Raw genomic sequence first — 23077 nt, forward strand, 5'->3', positions numbered from 1 at the left:
ATGCGAGCCCCCGACTAACTGGCCAGGCAGCACCTGTGCGGCCCACTAAGGGACACCACTGCCCTCACCACCCCACCCCAGCCCTGCTCCTAGGAAGAGGCACAGAAACACACTCCCCTACCCCCCATTCAGACCCTACTGCCCTGCAGGAAGAGGTGGAAGAGAGCAAGCTGAGGTGGGGGACAGGGAGGTGTGGGGCAGGCGGTACGCTCCCCCTCCCCATCCCCCAGGTAAGAGGTGAAGTATGGGAATGTGCTGGGGGAGATGTCGATGCCACTTCCGCGCCCCGGGGCGCACTCTGTCCCCATGTACCCGCTATGACCTAACTAGCCCTAGGGGTACACGTCACCCCGGTTGACAACTCCTTCTCTAGGGGTTTTTATTTTATTTAACATTTTACAAATCTCAGTGATTAGATAAAGCATCAGGAAAGAAGCAACGAAACAACCAACTATGAGGGAAGAGAGGTCATCTCTCCTCCCTACAGTAGTAGGTTTGGCCATTGGAAATTATGTTGGCTACTTGAGGCAGCTACTACACCGAGTAATGCTCCAGCCACTTAAACTGATTTTTGTACACCAGCAGCATCTCATGATATACCATGTCCTGCTACAGCTGCTGAGATCTAGGGGATGCCCTCGCAGTCAGTGGGTGCAGGTAATTTGGGAACAGCTAAAGGTTCCTCCTATTCGAATGCACTTCTGGGTGAAACGAGCAAAGCCAAGTTTGGTGACCCTAAGAACCACAGGCAAAAATTGCCAAAAAATTAAAATAAATAAAATAATAAAGGCACCACTAAATATACTGAATGAATTATCATCAAGATCTGGGATTAGCTTGACTCAAAGAAGGCATGAACTTTCATTTCCCCCCTTTCACAAAATTATTTCCGTCTCTCACAGATACCACAAAGCAGAACATCAACTAGAATCCTACAGGGGGGCTCTGATTTGCGAACATGGAGCACCGAGGCTGATATTCAGAATATATCGAAGTGTCCTCAAAGGGGTGAGGGCAGTCTATGGGCTGAAACTCCTTAGTGCCTACAAGAAAAAGGGAGAGGATACAGCTAAGAGGTGCACTGGTTTATGGCAGATGTCAAGAGTAGGCAGCTAGCGTCCAGATGTGTTAATTCCCTCTGAAGTGTGTACAGAGGTAACCAGATCGTGTGTGAAGCCACGTGCTTTATGAGACATGCCAAAAGCAGTTACCAATTAATAGCGCTTAAATGTCTCTCTCAAAAAGAGTTGTGTTGTTACAGCACAAGTCAAAGTGCATCAGGAGATCCGTGTTTTATCTCCAGCTACATGACTTGGGGCAAGTCTTCTCTCCACTCTGTGCCTGAAGGGGAGTTAACCTTTCCCAACATCCCTGAAATTTTGGTTGACTCAAGTGCTTTACAGCTTTTAGTCGTAGTCCCTATAGAACAGCCTAGAAGTACTAGTTTATACCTGACTTTTAGGAGAAAAGAAACCTGAAATACTACATGTACCTTTCTTGTTTCAGGAAAGCCTGAAGTCCGGTTGATACGGGAATTTTACCCAGTTAACCCAGACTAGTCAGACACAAGTTACTCGTCTTCCAGAATGGCATGTAGTCAAATTCCACCTTTCAAACTTCTCTGGTCCCATGCTACCTGCCTGCCCCAAGAACATATCAGCTTCAATGTGCAACTGCAACAGCGTACACAAGGAACAAGAACAGAAATTTCCACTGAGTTTCAAAATGAAATTTTGAATGCACTGTTATGCAAGAGGCAAAGGTTTGAGGGGAAGTGCTATTTTTATTGGACCAAATGCATAGTTGGGATCAAGTTAGACAAGCTTTCAAATGCAAGGCATTCTTCTTCAGGTGACCATGTGCGAGCGTGAAGAAAATCTTTACACTACAGAACACCTGCTGATCTGCCCACATATACTAACAAGACCCTCACTAAGACTACAAAACTGTTGGTTGGTTGGTTGTGTGTGTCCATTTCTGGACCCAGATTTGAGCATGGGAACAGGATGCAAGAAGAAAACTTTATTCCAACTACGCTAGTGGTCTGATAATTTAAAAAAAATAAAAAAGTATCACCCCAAAAAATCCTTGCCTCTTATATAATTCCTTAACCAGTGTGTTCCAACACCACCAAATACATTGTTACCAGTTTGATTTCGAAACAAAAGATTTTCTTATTGATAGTGAAAAATGCAACTGTCCAATCAGAAACCTTCTCTCCCAAGTTCCAGCCTGGCCTGACTCGTACAGCTACCCCAAGCAGAAAGCAAAAATGGAAAAGCACAATTCTTGCAGAACCCTGTACCATTCAATTTACTGTAGATTTCCATTTTTGTAGTGTCATCTTTTTCTTGCAGCAGATGTTTCATTCCTCCCCATCCTCCTCCCAAATATTTCTGAAGCAACCAAAAACTTGACAAAACAACATCTCCTTCATGCTGACTTTGAACTCAAACATATGTCAGTGTGAAAACCCGACAGGTGGCACTCTAATGAAAACTGGCTGGTTCTCCACCAGTCCTGCTAAGAAGAAAAACATTATGAACTATGAGAGCTTATTGTGAGACAGCAGACAATGCAAAGTCCCAAATACTGCCTAAAAGCACCAATTACCTTTTGTAGCACCAACAATCATTTCCAGATATCCAACCGTCATACAATAATGAAGCTGGCACCTATAAATCCATAAGATTAATTTGATCTCCTCAGAAGTAGCCACATTCAGCCTGAGAGTAGAAACGTTTGGAAACCCTGTACTGGGTTTCCACTCTGTACTGTAAATATCAACAGATGGGGAAATTTAATGACAGTCTCAGCTATTAGGAGTAAAATATCCATTCTCTTTGCAAAGCATCAAAATGTTTTTGCACGAAGAATGCAAGAGTCTGCTAAACGTACTATTACTGAAAGCAGTCACACAAAAATGCATGTGCTTTCAAACACATTTTGGATTTAAACTTCATTGCCGAACAACAAGAAAGATTTCTACACCTCCTTGCCTTTCTGCCATCTGATACCACCAGGGAAGGAATCCTGCCTTATCTGCACATCAAAGAGCAACTCGCAAAGACTCTCATGAGCCCAGAGGAACAGACTTCCACCTTCAGCTTCCTCTGTGCAAAAATGAAGTTTATTGCCTACCTATGGGGACTTTTTACCATCTTTAATTTTCCCTGAGCCTAAGGAACAGCGCACGTGTCCAGGAATTTGCAGAAAAAGACTTTTTTGGGGCAAATTCTTAGGTGGTCTAATAAAAGGCATCATCTCTGAACCAAGCGTTCTAGAGTTTTGCATTTTTTTGTACTTTCAAACAAGCACCTTGGCATTTTAGCCATGAATGCCATGTGCTCCCAGAGATTGGGGGGCACAGTGACTGCCCGTAGGCAGCGGCGGCATGGCAGTGGCAAGCAGCAACCAGTGGTTGGCAACCACCTCCAGATACCACCGCCAATAATGGGCAGCAAGGGTGGGGTGGCAAGTGGTGACTGCCCACAGGCGCCACTGGTAGCTGGGCGGTGCCTGTTTGAGGGGGGTGCCCCGCCAATCTCAGGGACTGCATGTGCACCCCCTATGCATCACCAATGATTTTAGCTGTGGCCTGTGGGTTTGGTTTAGGCTTCTTTTTTTTTTTTTTTCCTTGGTGGGGGTGGGGATGGTTTGGGAAACAGAACACAAAACAAGCCATACACATGCATGACGCATGCACACTTTGTAACCAAGCACGTTGGGGTGGGAGGGTGGAATAAGATTCCTTTTTTTAAGTCAAAGCAAAGTCAGCATTTGCTACAAATCCAGAGAAAGCTCATTATTTTTAGCTCACTGGTCTTCAGCCCTTGAATCCAGGCATTCAAAGCAACTTGAGGTTCCATTTACTGGTGTGTAGAAGAGCATAATTTTGCCTCGGCAATCCATAGTTTTATAGTTGGTAGGGTCAGAAGGGACCTGAGCAAATCATCAAGTCCGACCCCCTGCCCTGGGCAGGAATTAATACTGGGGTCAAACGACCCCAGCTAGGCAACTGTCTAGCCTCCTTTTGAAGACCCCCATGGTACAAAGCCACTACAACTAGATTTCACAATAAAAAAAAAAAAAAATCCTCCCCCTCAGGGCTTTTATTCTCAGGGCAGAACCAAAGGGTAAAGTTTGAAGAGGAAATCTTGCAGTTTGACTCATAGCCCTTTCAGTGTCCTGCACAAAAACCCACAATCAGCCCCAACCCAAAACAAAGCCTACCACAGCCGGTGATAAAAAAAGTCAGTCAGGTTGTTTAGAGCTCCTCAAGTCGTTACAGAAGGAGAAACAGGCATTTTGAATGACCCAGTTATAGCCACATTTATTACGGCTCACACCCCAAAGTTCCATTTCCTTGGTTTTCAACCATCCCCTATCCAGCAGATATTCTGTCAGCTACAGAATGAAAGTCTAGGGTCTGCTTTGTCAAAGGACTGAGCGCAAGCAGCTCCGAGACTTTATTAGGAGCTGTACATGCACAATACTTCCGATACACTCATGACCAAAGACCAACAAAATTGATGCTGGACAGATAATCAGGACCCTCCAGGTTCAGGCCCTTAGATTAGGTTTAAGGGTATATCCATGTTCTAGACTGTAACGCCCTCTAGATCTGTCTGAGCTACTCAGAAGCCAGAAGGGTGAATTAGTCCATGCTAAATTCCAACTAGACAGCTTCTGCTATTCGAAATAGCTCTTTCTACACTGTGCTTACCCTACACATTACCACCTTCTTAGTTGCCCCATTTATTTCAGCGGACATACTCGCATGTGAATTTTAAACTGTACGGATGAAATGAAAAAGGGTGAGAAGGAGAACAAGGATTTTTTTTAAGCTATAAAAACTCACCTTGGGAGGTAGATTACAATTTAAAATAAAAAAAAAAAACAACAAACAAACAAACAAAACCTCAAGCTATTTATTTTATTGCTGTACCACTCCACAGAAAGGAAGGTGAAAACACAACCGGCGTACTAACCTCGTGCATCAAAGAATTCATCATCGGAGCTCTCCACAGAATCACTGACGACGTGCTGCATGTGCCACTGAGCGCCACTGAGCCTGCGGGTGCCAACTGGGAATAAAAACAGACACCTGTTAGCGCAACACTATGCGGGTCTCCTCTCCCAGCTAAAACAAGAAAAATCAATGAACTCCTACATTGCTCAAGAGGATCATTTTGGCCAATGCGCATACTTTAGCCTAAATCAGAAAGCCATTTGAGATGTAGAATTTTCACTGCCACGAAAATCTCACTACACATCTCACATAACTATCTCAATTTGATTTTTTTTTTTTTTTTAAAAGCCCTTGGTTGAAGTTCAGTGGACACTTTCAGCTAATGGAGCGACTTGGAGAGACCAAGAAAAGAAAAATTCCACCCAGGTAATTTTTTAGGCCATTTCACATCCAAAATTTGTTTTTGAAAGGCACAGGATTTTTTTAAGGCAGTAAAACAGCATGTCCTTTTGGCAGCCAACGTTTAAGCTAAATTTATTCCACAGCTTTTTGTAAAAATATCGGACTGGCTTGCAGACATATACACAGAACACTTAATTTCCACTCCCTAAGCAGATTCCTCAAATGAGCAAAGAAAATTGTTTTCTTTGTTGTCAACCAAAGAAAAAGTGTTTCTGAAGTTTTCAATATAATCTTCGCCTTTGAAGATAGGAAGACCAAAGCATTCTGGAATAGCAAAGTCAGTCTCGCAGTAACAAAGCTCAGAAAGCCCAAACGTGTTATAAAAAGTGTACACGGATATAGAAAAGGAAAATTACCCATTTTGAAATCACTTCATTCAGCCCTCCAACATACCAACCTGTTTTACCTGCATGCAGTACAGTGGGGCAGGCAATTATTTTGGGCAGAGGGCCACTTACTGAGTTTTAGCAAGCCATCAAGGGCCGCATGATAGGCAGCCAGGGGCAGATAAATATTAATTTTTTAGGAGCCTGATGGGCCGGATAGAATGGCCTGGCGGGCCGCATCCGGCCCCCCGGCTGCATTTTGCCCACCCCTGCAGTAGAGGCTACCTGACAGTTTGGAACTGGGAAATGAAGAATATCTGCGAGAGTTGAAATATGCCATATGATATTGGCCTGGCCGTCTACAGATCACAGAGAGCTTTACCACATGCTGAGAGAAAGCTAGAAATTGTTCACAATTTTCCTAGGATAACTAATATTCCCCCAATTCCACCCCTCCTCTTTAATACATTTTACATACACCAACTTCACTTAGTGTCCTGCCAGTGCCTGGTAGTACAGCCTTATCTAGAGTATGTCAGTTTGCAACCCCCCATTCAAACCCATGGGAAGAGCAGGATCAGAGATTTCACAGTTGTTTAGGGTCAGAAGAGACCTCAATAGGTCATTGAGTCCAACCCTCTGCCTAGGCAGGAAAGAGCGCTGCGGCAGACAACCCCAGCCAGGTGCTTGTCCGGTCTCCTCTTAAAGACCCCCAGGGTAGGGGAGAGCACTGCCTCCCTTGGGAGCCTGTTCCAGATTCTGGCAACCCTCACTATGAAGATCAGGCCCATCATCTATATTTAAAAAGTAAATAAGCCAAGAAATCAAGATGAGCTACTCAGTTTTTCATTTATATATGGATTTTAACAAAATTAGTTTGTTTAATCTTCTATGCAGATGAGGCTGTATCTGCTACTTCCCTAGACCTCAACAGGGATACAACAGACCCCTACATCTGGGGCCATATTTAACCTAAGAATTGCTGTGGGGGGGATGGGGAAGGATTCTTCCCACGTAGATCAGAAATCCTTCTTTAAACAAAAACCAAAAGTTCTCCTTGTTCTCTTCCACTGAGGGAAAAGAAACTCTGATGATCAAAGGGTTGAGCCTTCCTCCTGGAACCCAACCGGGAAAAAGAAATATTCTCTTCTAAAGAGATGCGCTGATGGTCTCTGAACAGCTCTTTCATTAGACAGCTGCCTAATTGCCATGTTAAGCTCTCACCGCAGCCCATGCAGGAATTCAGAGTGCAAAAACATTTGGTAGAAAATGAAAATGTTTATTACAGCGGTGCATTCGCACCTAGTCGTGTCAGCCCTACACTCCCATTACAAGCTTCTCTCGTCAGGGGGTTGCATCTCAACTCTAACGAGTCTCTTTGGGCTGACTATTGGCACAAGAGATCTGAGAAAAAGAGCCTTTTGGACTGAATTTCCAAAATATCCATCTGGCTTTTGTACCACTGGATGCCCAGGGGGGGGGAAAAAAAAATGTTTAACTGCACATTGACTGAAGCTGAAAAACACCTGTGCCTGCCAAGCTGTATAATCATTACCTCATCCTTTGGACGTATCAACACATGTGAACAGACTCTAAAATAGGGTTCTCTGGGGCAAGCACCATCTTTGTACTATGCATTGCTTTGTACAATAAGACTCTGATCTCTATGTAGGATCCCTCAGTGAACCTGCAATAAAAATATGTAGAAGAGGGTCCAGAGCTGCACAGGTTGGTATTTCTTACAACTTCAGGCTGTTTGGGGATGGCTGAGTATGCCTATTTTTAGAGCACAGCGAAGTTCTTTTATTATTTCTCTTCCTATTCCCCCATCTCCACTGTGAGAACTTTGCAAAAAAGTTTTTCCATTTAGAAAATACCAAGACGCAAAGTGAAATGTTTCTTCTGTAGACATTATTCTCTGTCCCTCCGCTCCATTAAACCTACAAAGGATCGAATTCTTGGGATTGGGTCTGAATTAAACCTGCTCGAGAAGGGAAGACACATCCATCTAGAGCAATGTTTTTCAAATGACGAGTCACTAACTCCCCGCCCAATCCACACTAAGGACATCATGAAAGGCAACTGGCGTTTAAAAGTCTATTGCAAACCACAGCAAAGAACATCTCACTCCCTATACATCTTGACTCCTTCGAGGCCAGCTATTCTCCATCAACCTCTTGAAACACACTGAGATTAGACAGCATGAGCAATACATTTACTATATTTAAACAAAAATAAAAAGAACAAAAATTGTTTTGCTTTGAATAAGAGGTCACCAGCCTGAGAAGCACCAACTTGGAGAAAGGCCTTACATAGCAAAGCCTAGTGCAATGCACCTACCCTAGAGGCTGGGTACACACCAGAATACCCACTGCAGACCAAAGCAGAGGTGAGCATACATTGTAAATCAAAATGACCTGCTTTTGAGGTCTGCTGCTTTGTGAACCAAGAAAGCTGGACTAGGACTGCTCTTCATGATGGGACTCAGAGCATACAGGTCTGATAAGGGTTCTTTGGGCCAGACTCCAGATGCAAAGCTATCGAAGTCAACCATACAGAAAAAAATATTACTGGGGCATAGAGTAGGCACAACAGCTTCTATACTATCCATCTGAATCTCCTCTTGTAGAGGCAACATACATGGGATGTCCACATGTCTGGGAATACACACGTGTACATGAGGCAGCGGTATACTGTTACTCATATAGCCCACTTGATATACATATAAAACAACGTGCATAAACTTACTGTGTCCCATTATAGCTATTGAAAATGGCACCCATGGAGCAACACCTCGCTAATTTAGCTTAATATTCAAAAAATGCTAATTTTGTTCCCTATTAAATAATGTCCATTCACAGCGAAGCACTCCCAAATTTAAGAGGACTTCCTTTAATTTAAGCTGGAAAAGTACATGAAGCAGGAACTAATTGAGCGTCATGCCTGATTAATATAAAATTTGGGGACTCATGCTGTGTCCCTCCACAGTGTACGGCAAAATGCCTGAAGGACAAGCTATTTTAAATTTTCTTTTTGGGATCAGGACTGCTTAAATTCTTTATATTTCCATTTCAAACGTGAAAGTGTTAGAACTAATTCAAATGCTGGTATCACTAGCTTCATTGCTGTCATTCTCTTTTATTAACTGCATTTCCTGTGGATGGTAATGTTGCATGTTGACACAAGAAACACCAACAAGCACATCTGAACATCCCACCTCAATCTGGACCTCAATTAAGTTTCTTTTTCCTTTATCCACCAGCTCAATTTGGGGGAAAAAAAAATATAAATTTCCTTCCCATGAGAAACTAATATTTTAAAAGCTGGTTTTCACCTCAAAATGGGATAAAAATTAAAGATAAAAAATTTACACAGAACATTAAAAAAAAAAAAAAAAATCAATTAAGAAATGTCAAGATGTTTTTTGACCTTCTCCCCACCCCACTCCTCTTAGTTATTTTTTTTTTTTTTTTTAACAAAATTAAAATACTTTAGCTTGGATTAATATTAATTTGTTTCTCTCTGGAACTGACACTTTTCACAGAAGTTGTACTTGGACTGCTTCATGCCCCTATTCTCTTTCATGAATTGGGCTTCCAGTACCCCGTGCGTTCCCTCGTGATCATATCCTTTCAATCGGGGAGGAAACTGCAGTGCATTCTGGGAGATAACGTCCAAACCTTGATCCTAGCCAGAGTAGAGCGGGGGCACGAAGAACTAAAATTACCTAAAGCCAAGATACCATAGCAGGTCAAACAGTCTAGAGTGGCCTAAAATTAACTATTTTGATTCTCCCAACAGAAAATTTCTGTCCGGACCAAAATCATTTTTCCTCATTGGCAATTCTCATAGTGGAATTGGTATCTTCTGTTGGGGGAAAAAAAAAAAAAAGTATGTATTTTGACAAAATTCCTGACATCTCTATATCCCAACCATAAGCTTCATTTAACCCAAATTTTCAAGATCCAACACATACCCTAACCCCATCCCAGACTCCCAACTCCTCTCTCAACAAGGCCTGGTCTCCCAATCCTTCCTTAAAATCCACTCCTTCTAGAAACATGCTTTACCTTCTCTTCTCCAATAACCCTTCTTCATCCGTCCTTTTCCAGAACTATTATACTACCATCCTGTATAGCAATTCTTTGTCTCGACTAACATATTTGTTAGCTCTTTAGAATAGGCATCACTTCTGAATCAATGGATCCAATACTGCAAATACCTGCTACCAGATGTAATACTTGCTAATATGGGATGTCTCAGGGTAGCAAGCACTACTGATATAAACTTATACATCTTCCTTGCAAGCAATGGACCTGCACTAATTTTACAGGAGAAGATTTTGCCATATGCCACATTATAAATGCTTGCAAGATTAGATGTTATGTTTATTAAGGATTAGGCTCTGTGCAAAGTTCAGATTGATAATGCCATGTCATTACCTATATTACGCTCTTGCATTACAAGATAACATTGCCTTGGAAGAAAACATTACCTTGCTTTTTTACGGAAAACGGGGAAAAAGAGAAACCAAGTGTGGCATTGCATTAATTCATTACATTTCCCTCCCGTCTCTCTTCACATTTGCTTTGATTACCCTTGCTTTGGAGTTAATGTTTGCCAGCATGCGCCTGCTATTCTGGGATCATAAATCAAAACAAAGCCATTTCTTAATCCTTCAGGACCCCAGCCTTCACATAACTGCAAAGTGGTGTCTTTTCATTACACAAGCACAAGCCAGCCAGCACCACGGCATAATTAGATGTCAGCCAGCCATTCAAAAATGGAAGCAGGACAACGATTTCCCCCCACCCTCCTTTTCAGTAGCTGCACATTTTTGCAATTCTTGCTGTTAATTACTGCCAAGGCCACCCATCTGGCTCATCAACATTAACAGCATGCAGCGATAACCCCTTCTCCTACTATAAATAAGAGGACAGTGTGAGAAGAGCAGGACTAGAGGAAAAAGCATGGGAAATAATCAATGGCTCCTACCGTTCAGCAGCAGTTTGCCACTTCCTTTGCAACCTACATTTTATATATAAAACCATATAGAGCCGACAGAAAATACAATTTTGTTCTACAATTCTCCCTCGCTTCTTCCCTATGCCACCTTTTTCTCCACCTTTTGAAAGAGACTGAAGCAGATTAACATCAATATGTTTATCACGGCAGCAAGGGTCAGTGTTTCAATATAGATTAACAGCCGGCCCATAAATAGTGCCTATTTCTTACTTCCAGTCATTGCCTTTATTTCAAAGGCTATTCTACCCCAACTATCATTTTGGTAACTTGTTTAACATGCATTTAGGTTGCCTGAAGAATGAGAACAAGAACAGTGCGGTTTGTCATGAATATCTAGGCCTGACACCACACTTCAAGGGACATTGATTCCTGCACTGATTATCTGCTGCAATAAATAGAGGAGTCTCCAGTAAAAATTCAACATTTACCCACAGTGTTACTGTAGTATTTGGCCTTCAGGCTTTCGGGGGGGAGAATTAGAGGGGAGAGAAGATAGACATGTAGTCTTCCGATGAGACCTTGTACTAACTCTTGATAAATAGTGACTTCTTTTTTTTCCTATTTGCCATGTTGAGAAACATCAACCTGCAGCTACATAACAAGCAACACCACTTACCAAAATTGTTATAATTGCATTTTAATTTAGCTACTATCTACCCATAAAGTGTCTTTTCATGCTTGCTAATGGGAACCGGAATACAAAGTAATCTTTCCACCTACATCATAACCAGCGTAATTCGGTGAACCTCAGAACTTCGCTAAATGAAATGAAACAATGAGTTATATGCGAGTTAGTGCTATTAATTAGTTTAATAAAAGGGAAAGCATTGATCTCTCAGAGATGCAAAGAATCTTTTGCTTGTTTCTGAAACAAAATGTTTGAAATCATGCCTGGTTGATTCAATGGAAATCCCCTGCCATTTCAATTTTTTTTTTTTTTTTTATTCTTAAAAAAAAAACAAAAAACAAAAAACAAAAAACACACCCCCCATCAAATCAAGCCATCATCGCTCCTTGCCCTGAATCTATCACGGTCTTGGAAGTCGGGGGCTGAATGTACATCCAGAGTTTGGCAGCTTTGATCCCACCTCCAATTTAGTCCTTTTTTCCTGATGTTCTTTAAGAAGGAAAACTAGAAAGGGAAGTTGTGGTTAAATCTCTTCTTAAAGAGTACAAAAGGAGTGCTTTGCTCAGCTTGAGCCTTTTCATTGTGGTAACATCAATCAGTGTAAAAACGCAACGTATTTGAGGTAAATAACTTTACTTTATCTCTGCTCTGCACCCAGAGGTCTAGGCTAAAACACCAGTAGGACAAAAAAAGGTGATATTTTCACCTTTCATTGGAAAATAAAGCTGAAATGTAAGACAACATCAACTGCAGAAGTAGTGCTTATTAGAGCTGTAGCATCCCTGTTCCTTCTCCCAATAACTACAGCACCCTTTTGCAAAAAAAAAAAAAAAACACAACACAGGTGACAGAGACTATACTCAACCTGAGTATAACCAAGGGGTGGGCAAAAGGAGGGAAATTCAGATCGTAGATATTTAATATCTCAACGTTCAAGGATATTTGGAGCCAGGACTTTGATTCAGCCCCTATGGAGATATGGTGCCAGTGCAAAACTTGGAGACAAATTCCAGAGATCTCAGCATTTGGAGGGGTGTTCAGATTTTGGATAGCAAATTATGCACCTCTCAAGGACAATTGCTGGGTTTTTCCTCCCTTTTTGGGGAACGTGGAGAAACGGGATTATAATATTTAACTGTTGTTTATTTGAAAATGGGTTTTTGACCAAAAACATTAAAAACCAAAGATTCCATTTAAAAAAAAAAAATGGTGCCATGGTAGCTCAAGGGAATTGGGATTGGAGATCAATGCCTCATGTTCTCAGTCTCATCTGCTGGAAGGGCTCTCTAATCCAACCACAAATGCCATGATGCAGCATGTTTTCCCTTAATAGTAATGCAAGATGAGTATACATCATGAAAGTCCCTGGATATAATATCCAGGGGATATGGAGGCATATAGTTTAGGAAGGGAGTGCAGCTGATGAATAGGAATGGGAACAGAGGAAAACAAGCTACCATTCCCCTTAAGGCATCTGGCAAAATATCTAAATTATAACATTTCTACTTGCAGGCATTTTTAAACCAAAAATCAAAATTAACCTGGCACTTTTCACCATAAAACCCCACAAAACCTTCACCTCTCTGGAAGCAAGCTGCCACGTATAAGCTTATATTATGGTTGCCTACGTTATTTAATGGAGGAACTGGAGGCAAACCCCCAGTTGGTATAAAAATCAGCTGAGGCCAATGGAGTTGCACCCATCTACATCATATCTGGCCTTCAATTTACAGGGCTGTCAATCTAGTGGAAGAGGCAGGTCCTTTTTGCAATCCCTTAATTTCTTATTGTCCCAACTTCATAGTGGGCTGAACAAACCAACTTTGGCTTTAAAAAAAAAAAAAAAAAGCCCAAAAAACAAATTAAAAAACCCCAAATGTTGCACTCTAATCATAAAGGTTAAAGTCATAAGGGTTATAAATCCTGATGCTCCAGAACATAAACAAATGACTATAATGCTTAGGGGCAAGAACATATCTGATGGGCAAGTTAGTTCACAGTGGTCCATTGAGACTTCCTGGACATCTATGAAAGTACCTGATACTGTATCAGTCACGCTAGATGGAACATTTTATAGCAAATCCTATGTTCCTACCCGATCACATACTGAACACAGCATGCACCCTTCCTGTAAATTGAGCATTAAAGTTCAAATTGAGGTCCATGCATTGATTCTCTCTTTGGGGTCTTAACTTTAAATTTTCCATTGCACACATGATACGTGCAGGATACAAGTGTTACCCTTTCTTGCAGGAGTGCATTTTTTAAATACAAGAAATATGCTTTCTTGCTTGCTTCAAAATGTCATCTTTTTCTACCCATCCTAATCAGGAACAGCACAGCCTCCACCAAGGCACAGTCTGAAGGCAAAAAAGGAAAATGGGACCACCTCTGAACTGAGTTAGATGAGGTAACAACACTCATGAGATCCACATCTGAATTATCCTACAGTAATGAATTTATACCCTACAGCAGGACCATAAGGGTTTCATAATCTTGTTTTGCCAACTGGCAAGGTCTGTTGTGGCCACAATTATTTGATTTAGGACATTAGAGAGATTGGAAAGTATCTACTAAAAATAGATCATGGTATGATTAATATGGCATGCAAGCAAACAACACTTCTCTGTGTGTGATGCATCTACAACTGTATGCACAGACAATTATTTAACAGGGTTTCAAAGAGAAATGAATTGGACATGTCTGGGAGCAAAGGGAAGGGAAGAGCTTTTTCTGCTGATTTAGTCTAGGGACAGAAGTTACACATAAACCAATTTCAGTCATCACAAACTGGTTTAAACTTGTAACAGAACAGAAGCTCAGTGCACATAAACCAGTTTCAAAATGCCTGAAACTGGTTTAAGATAAACCTGGTTGAAGGTAGTATCAGACTTAACTGATTTGGGTCAAACCAGTTTATACAACTTCTGTCCCAGACCCCTTCCTGGTTCAAGTTAAATCACAGTCCCACAGCATCCCAGCATACTTTCCAGCCCTGGGTGGGGCTGGGCTGGGATTGAGGGGAGGCAGGGACTAACCCCCCCAGGCAAACCCCAGCTAGAGTCTGGGGCAAGGAAAAGGGGTTAAACTTCCTTTCTCCCAAGCAAAGAGCTGGCCTGACCTGCTAAAAACTTACTGCTGGCTGCAACTGTGGACTACAAATCCCAGAGGCACCTGGAAGCAGGAAGAGGAAGTGATGGGCAACCCTGCAGAGTCCTGCTGCTGTGATCCTGGACTACAAATCCCAGAGACCTCAGGGGCAGCAGGAAGAGGAAATGAACATACAGCCCACGCTGGCTACATGCCAAAGAGCAGTGCTCTAGTCACCCCACAGCTTCTGGGCTGAGCCATTGCAGGCATGTGGCTACATTTCCTGAATCAATAGTAAATGTCTGTTTACTTTTGTTTCAATTTAATCTGTGCATCTTAGACTAACCTGCAAAGACTAAATCTATTCTGCCTTGGGCTTTTTGACAAGTGCTTAGCCTTACTGGCTGAGTGAATTTGTTAGCTCTGTGAATGCTGAAAACCACTTGCTGGTCATAACAATCCTTATTCACTAGCCAACACTATTCAGTTAAATACTTAAGCAAGCAACCTTACATATAGGCATCATTGCCAAATTCACCTAGAGTGTAATTATATTTCCATGTAATGAACATCCAGCAAGATCTTGCATTCACTCCTAAGTCTGTGGAGTATGAAATCAAGAAGGGTTCTTGCAAACCAGGAAATCAGCATATCAGGTTTACCTTTTGAAAACTATTACAAGCACAGAAACCTTTCCCTGGGAGAAAATTAATTCCATGACAGTGTATGGTTTTTCATATTCCAAAACAATCCAGCCAGCTGACTTATGATGCCTATCATATTCATGCTGCTGCTGCTGCATGTGAAGTCTCTCTGCTAAAATGCAACAGATCCTGACACCCTGAACTGATCAGAGTCCTCATCATCTCTCCTGGAAATGGAGGTTTTATCCCTGGTTCCTAACAATTCCAATCGCATTTAGTCTACCCAAAGTTTCCTGCAGCTTCTGTTGGATACAGTATTCTCCCCACTCCTGCACCACATCTCAAGCCTGTGTAGATGTTGCTGTTCAATGGTCATCAGCTGCTAAATTTAGGCCCAACTGATTAATTGCACAATTACCTTAAGACCAGCTACGCGTGCAAAGTAGCTATCACACAATAAAAAGCTCCAACCAGCTATAAAGTCAGCCCTTGAAAATGTGTACTCACTTCATAGCTGCTGAGCTTTAATTTGCACAGGTAGCAGGGGCCAGGAGCTCCTCAGCTGAAAACCCCAAGCTCTGGGGAAACTGCAGCTGCTGTGATCCCCAAGGCTGGGCTGCAGGGGGTGCGAAACCCTCAGCTCACATGGGACTCTTGGTTTGACTCCCCACCCACAGCCTTGAGACAGCTGGTCCCAGAAGCCTCATCATTTGCAGTCTCGTAGCCCCAGTTGCACATGCTCCCCATGGCTGGGATCCCCCAGCCATGGGAGACTGCTACTTGCCAGTGCAGAAGCAGGCCAGGATCAGGCTCCCCCTGCACCAGCAGTATGGCACAATTGGATTTAACGTGCGATCCCACAATTGCACCTCCTGCTTTGCATGTATAGCATGGTAGGAGGTGCGATTGTGTGGATCATGCATTAGATCCAATCGTGCCTTTACCTGCCCATGTAGAGGGGCCTCAGTGCAGTATCCCTTCAATAGGAAACAGCATCACTGTCTCAACACACCTTGTAAAGTTGTGTGTGATCCTTCAAGACACGGGTGCTGAGTATATGGGGGCCTGAAGGCCCTGGCCCCCTTCGGGGAGAGGACCATATGTGTATTAAGATCATCCCAACTTGCCTGTGCACCTGCACCCTACTATAAAAGTGGTTATTTCTTAAAAAGGATGAGGAAAGCATTATTCCCCATCTCAAACAACATGCATCTGGCAGTAACAGGAAGTCTTATCTGATAGAGAGGAAAGGTCTTGAGAGATGAACCGCCTCAAGGACCTACTTACAGGTATATCTGTTGCCTGTTAATATTCTACAGGCTCCCACTTGAATTTTCTTATTCTGACCTCCTTCTAGAAAGGCTCAACAAAAGAAATGAACTACAAGCAACAGCATCTACTAATTTGCTTCGTTTAAAGGATGCAAGCTGTGAAGAACTTGAAGTTATTATAGGCACCTAGGACTTCAGAGCAACTTTAATGATCAATTAGGCTTCAGTGTAGGAAACGACTATCTGCGGATTTTAACTACAGAAGTTGGCAAACAAGGCACAACACCTAAAAACCAATGGACTACGTTTCCTATTTTGAATAGCTCTGAAGTATCAGATATGAACAATTTTAAGGTAGAAGAGACCACTCTGGTCTAGCCCACACAGCACAGACCAGAGGAAAATCAACCCAGAAAATTCTGCCTCGAGCCTTTATTTTCTATTTGCAATACAGCATCTCTCCCAATAAGGTACCTGGTGTTGGTCTAAAGACTTCAAGTGAAAGAGAATCTGCCACAAGTCTATTCAACTCTAGCACCTCCCTGCTCCATCCAGATATTCCCTTGCTTCTACATGCAAAATTGCACCACTCCTTAGCTACATCGTGAGCTCGAGTTCAACGGATTGCCAGCCAGGGCCCTCACATCCTTTTCCGAGTTGTTACCTTCCATGAAACAGTCTCCTACACATCGACTTCCATAAAGACTTACAGACCACAGTCATTGTTCAAAGTTAACATCTCCTCTGACCCCTTGGTGGCCTTTTCAAGGGGACTCCCCAGCCAGGACACTAACTGTTACATTTGTGGGGTGGAAATCCATTTCCCCTCTCCCTCCAGAGCCAGATTTTAGGCTGTGATCACCATCACAGATCTGAATTTAGTTCAGCACTTGCATCACTGCTCCCTCTCAGGAGCAAGTGACAGAGTTAACCAGTCACCCATCAGCATTCAGAGTGAGATACTATTTATCTAGGTAGACCAGGTCTATCTATGACCTTAGACCAACACGGCTACAACCTACACCCCTGTATTTATCTAGATAACACGCATTACACCAAAAAACAGCGTGCACACGCGCTTAGCTTACCAGGTATCAAAGCAAGACTTGAGATAGTTTGTTTAGAGAGAGCTCAGGATACTATACCTTATTGGGCAATGGAAACATACTTTTAGTTCCCAGCAAAGTGAGCTAGTGCCACCCTTCTAGGTCTAGGCCAAGTCTGGTAGGGCTTTTGAACCAGATCAAAACTTCAGGCAGTGAGACTTCCACAGGCTTGTTACCATGCATTAATTACCCCAAAGTAACTTCAGATCCTCCAGCAAGCTCACCCTTTGAGCTAGGGCAGTAAGCGCTCACCAACCAATGATGATGCATCCAAGAGTTTTTGCACATTGTACTGTAATGCGAATGTCATGTGTGTAACAGCAGGAGGAACCAGGGGGCAGCCTGAAGATCTGTGGTGACTGTTAATTTGAACTACAACTGTAGGCAAATAAGATCAACTTGCCAGATCTTCAGCTACCACGAGACAATGGAGCCACAGAGATTTGTATTAGAAGCAGCTCTGCATCTATTTTACGCAGCTTTTGTACCATGTATTCTGTATTCTTCCACATGGATGGCTTGTTACATTTCAGATCAAACCAAGAATCCTATGTTTCTTTTTAATATTAGTTTTCTGTAGGAACTTGTGATGATGAACATTCAAGCTTGCTTTATTTCAGGAAGAGACTAAGTGGAAACTCATCTCTCTGAAAAGAACACAAGATTTCTTATGCCAAAGAGACTTTTTTTTTTTTTTTACATACACTCCTCCATGTTCCTCAACACCCATCCTGAGATGCTTATAGCAGCCTGGTGGTAGCTAGGCACATGCAGGCACCCAGCATCCAAGACTATACAAAGTTAAATGTTTATTCCAAATCACTGACTGATAATTCAAAGTCAGGAAAAAAACCCTCCTCTCGCCTGTTATCAGGAATAACCCCACCTGTGCTCAAAATGATGGACCACAAGCCTTTCATATTGCACTACATACTACACAGCCCAGAATATTTGATAATGCAAAAACCACAAAACTTTCTGACCTTGAGGGAACAAAGCTGCCTTGTAACATGGAGTGTGGTGCACAAATTCTTCATGAAGGCCAGGACCTAAGCTTGATGGGACTTCTGTCTCCATTTATCCAGAGATTTACCTGCCTTTTAAGGGACAGCACAAAGACAAGTTTGCTTAACTTTCCTTTGAAACTCTTTGGAGATACCGAATTGCAACGCTTTGAAAAGGCACAAGGGTGCACTTGAGGTCCTTCGTCCTAGACTTTTTCCAACTATTGCTCTCTCTTTAGAAGAGAAACATTTAGTTACCCTGATTCACAATGCACGGGGCACCGCCGCACTTAAAGTCTCACTGGCTTCACGTAGAACAAGAGGCAATAATCTGGAAGTAATCTCTTTTATTGGACTAACTGCACGCTCAGGATAGGCCTAGACAAGCTTTCAGGTTTCACATTACCTTTCTTCTAGTCTCTGGGACAGAAGGAGACACATCAGGGCTAAACAGCAGATGAAACATAAAACTCCATAGGTAGAATATAATTTCACATTAATCCAGGTGGCAAAGTATTGCTCTAAGCCAGTGGTTTTTCAACCAAGATGCTATAATAACCTTCTTAAGCACTGTTAGGTGTGCAAACACCTACACATGATTCACAAGGTAAACCCAGAGACTTCAAATAGGAATCCACAGTGTCAAAGATATTCTGCCCTGTTGAGGTCTTTCTGGGGTCTGTGCAACAGAAGAATTACTTTATTATTTTACCATAGTTAAAAAGTGAAAGGAAGAGAAGATCTGGCATTTTGAGGAGTGCTTTGAATCCAACGAGGGGCTCCTTGAGTCTAAAGAGGTTGAGCACCACTACTTTAAGCCAGCGATTCTCAACTTTTAGACTCAAGGCTGTCCTTGGAAAATGGCAGCTCTTGGTTTTCATTTGATTTTTGACTACAGAAATATAATGGAACGATTTCTTCTGTTGCAAAGACCTCAGGATCACCACAACAGGTCAAAATGCTTTTGAGGCTGTGGATTGCTATCTGAAGTCTCTGGGTTCACCTTGTGAATCAAGTTTGCACACCTAACAGTGCTTACACTCCATGGCACCCCACAGCACTCCTGAAAGGATCTCAAAGCACCACTGCTTTAATTAATTTAAATGCCATATGTGCTTGAAGAACATTTACAAAGTTTAAAAAAAAAAAAAAAAAAAGGAGAGAGGAGCAGGTAGTCTATGTAATGAATCCTGTGTCTGTGGTCCCAGGTACCAATACTATTTCAGGGCAAGTATATTCATACAAGAGTTGGTACCCAATCTACCTCAAGGGTGAAAAAAGGAAATAAGTCAGTCTCTGTACTGATCTGTGATAGATTTGTCCCAACCTAGTAACTGTTCAGCAGTCAGGAGTTTGAATCTGTATGTAGCAAAGCCACATCTCGCACCATCTTTGTCCGTCATTTCTCCCCACCCTTTATCTTTCCAGCTAAACTAATCTCATAACAAAGCCCCACTGATAAAGCAATGGCACAATATTCTCCTGCAGAAAAAAGGTCAATACCTCAAATTTTGATCAAACTCTACAGGAGATAAATGAAGAATGACTGCTAATTATTTGTATCATTGTACTGCCTACATGCCCTAAAGCCAAGATGGAAGCGCCTTCCTGTTAAGTGCTTTACAGTAGGGGTGCACTTGCAATCTAAAGAGCCGGCACAAAGGGAGAAATACTAATTTGCCCCAATTTTACAGATCAGGAACTGAACAAGATGAAGGGGATGTTGGCACTTCAACCTTACCATCTCAGGCACCAGTAAACTTCCATATACCCTGCAGCTCTATGCACATGCCTCTTCCCAGAGCTGGATGCAGTGTAGCCAGGTTCATGTAGAGCTGCAAGTGAGCTACACTCCTCCCAGTTTAGGAAGCAGCAAAAGCAGAATATTTGAGGGTGCCAATGCCTGGTAAGAGGCAAAGGTGTGGTGTAGACATGCCCACAGTGTCCCACAGGAAATCTGGGAGACAGCTCAAAGCTGAACCCAGGCCTCCTGAGCCTCAATCCACACAAATATTTTCCCCCCTTCCAGTAATACAGGACGAAATCATAAAGAATTGCTACCGCATCCTGGGGAAAAAGGGAAAAAAAAAAAAAGTCTAATACGAGGTTATAGCCTTTTGTTCTTCCTTCATGCTATTTATAGTTGAATCAAAAACAATGTGAATGAGAGGAGGTAGAAAGGAAGCAGATTTTAGTGTGCTAAAAAGAAAAATATTGCAAATTGGCTAACAACATTTTAATAGCCTTAAAAACATGCACACATACACGCACACAAAATGACTGATTATCAAGGAGTCAGTGTTCATTACTTGAGTACAGTATGTATTGGGAAAGCATCCAAGGAAAATTTGGCTGCTCTCAGACTCTGCACAGAGATGGTTTAATTTACTGAGCGCCTGCAAACTTCTAGAACACCGAGTTAGTTGTAGGAAACTGCAAATGAATGGAGCTGGTTAGGCTTGGGACCTTCCCTTGGTGACGATAAACTTGGTATTCACCAACTCCCTGCATCTTAAGACATTTTATCCCAGTGGAGAGGGGTAGGGGCAAGCGGGGAATGTGGCCAACGGTTTGGAAAACGATGGATCAAACTTCAGCAAGCATTCAAGCCAGAGGCGAGGAAAAGAGGAGGATCTAAAAAGGTCTTTCCAAAGGGTAAGGTAAAACAGCAGCTAGGGTGGAGGCACTTGCAAGCGACAAGACAGAAGACAGGATAGATAAGTGGTTTAGCCACATATTAAAGTACAGTAACTTGTATTTAGGAAGGGGGATTGGGGGGGGGGTTGTTTTTGGTTTTTTTTTTAACTAGGCCTCATGACCAGTGCCAATGAGGTATGACCGATACCCATTTTGCTGTTCATTTTATGATTCACTGCACCAAATTCTGCAAAAATGCATCTTCAAAAACTAAAAAGGTAAAGTTTAGGAACATGCTTGTTAAGCCTTTAGTTAGACAACAAGCAATTTCTTTCAATGCAGCTTTCTAAGAGAGTCACAGTCGCTAATTATATTAGTCAAGATGGCAGCAGTCGGTTGTGTCTCTTATAGTTTTATTTAGTCTTCATAATTGCAGCCAGGGGAATGGTTAATTGTCCAGCAAAAAAGGCAGGACCTGCAATCTGTAGCATAACAAAACACAACACCCTTCTCCCCTCCCTCTCTCCTTACTCTTTCCATGAAGATAATTTAAACAAAATAATACCTCCAAAGGATTTAAACAGACCATGGCACTAGCAGGACGTTTAAAAACAATCCCTCATATGATTGTGTGCATATGTTACATCTCTCCCTCCTTCCACACTCGTTCTGTGCTGTCTGTTTAGCACTTTGGTTCTTCAGGACAGGGACTATCTTTCGCACTGTGCAAGTAATGCCTGCAATACAATCTCTGGGCCTTAGGCATTACTGCAATACAAATAATAGTATCACCATACACAGGCAGTAGTTACCTTGTACTGAAATAGCACCAAGGCAGAGCGAGCAGTCGACTCTTTTGCTGCTCGCTCTTTATCTGACAACAAGGAAAGAACGTTTCATTAGGTTAAGAAAACAGTAGAGCAAAGTCGTTCAGACTGAAAAAATATATGGCTTTGCTGCCTGTGCAAGAAGAAAGCCTAACAGGATTCAGCTAAACTTGGAAATTAGAATAGAGAGTGTGTTTCTCAACGAAGCCTTCTGGCACACAGCAAAGAAATCGATGCTCCATTCAAGGAATCACTCAGTGGAATTTGTAGGGGAACGGGGGAAAACTGACTTTCATTTTGCTGGAGGCGGTAAAGTAAAATGCTTCAGCTGCCAACAGCTTCCTTGAAAGCTGGGTATCCAGTACTAGTCCTCCTGAGAGTTTTGCCCTAAAAATACAAATATCCAGAGGTGTGTAGGTTGCAAACAACCTACACCCCTGCAAACATCCAAACCTTTGAAGACCAAGTCTTTGTGTAACCCTGGTCCAAAACTTCTTCAGACAAGTTTCTTCAGCTAGGGTGGCCATTGGTCCTGTTTTATACCGAACAGCCCTGTTTTTAAACCCTTTGTCCATTTTAAACGAGGAACGAAGTGCAGGAAGACCTGTTTTTCAGTTCACTGGTGGAAATACATGTCAATCATTTGTCCCCGCGATTCTAGTGACGGTGCTGAGAGGTAGGGCAGTGGACAGCCAGGAGGAGTAGTGGCGGGGGAGATGGCCTTTTTATGGTGGCCCCACCCCTTGCTGCTGATTGGCCAAGGAGACGGCAGCCCCACCCCTCATTGCTGCTTGGTCAAGGGGGCCAGTGATCTCCATCCCCCCTCACCAAGGCATGAACACTGCATGCCTCCCGAGGCTGGGGGAGCACGGCAACTGCCTGCAGGCAGCGGTGTCGGGAGCGGCGAGCAGAGAGCTCCTGCAGGTGGCATTGGTGGCGGCTGCGGGGCATGGATTGGCACAGATCAGTAACGGAGGTTGGCAACCATCCGCAGATGCCATCACTGGCAGCCGGGGGCAATTGGCGTCCTCCTGCAGACATCACCGGCAGTGTCGGGGGGGGGGGGGGGGGGGGGGGGGCGGGCG

The 23077-nt window shown here is 42.8% G+C and overlaps 1 protein-coding gene across 4 annotated transcripts in view; it reads right to left on the reverse strand.

The window, feature by feature from the left end:
- Window positions 1–23077, reverse strand: part of PITPNM3 (PITPNM family member 3) — a 272469-nt gene that overhangs the window by 216636 nt on the left and 32756 nt on the right. For 3 of the 4 annotated variants that reach the window (XM_025212941.1, XM_014523475.2, XM_025212939.1), the window contains exon 2: window positions 4992–5087. In XM_025212941.1, the coding sequence (XP_025068726.1) occupies window positions 4992–5052 (61 nt within the window). In that variant the 5' untranslated portion in view covers window positions 5053–5087. Of the gene's footprint in view, window positions 1–4991; window positions 5089–23077 lie in introns of those variants that run through there. The other variant, XM_025212940.1, reaches the window with a different exon arrangement.

The sequence above is a fragment of the Alligator sinensis genome, unplaced genomic scaffold, assembly GCF_000455745.1.
Source record: "Alligator sinensis unplaced genomic scaffold, ASM45574v1 scaffold714_1, whole genome shotgun sequence".
Lineage (NCBI taxonomy): Eukaryota > Metazoa > Chordata > Crocodylia > Alligatoridae > Alligator > Alligator sinensis.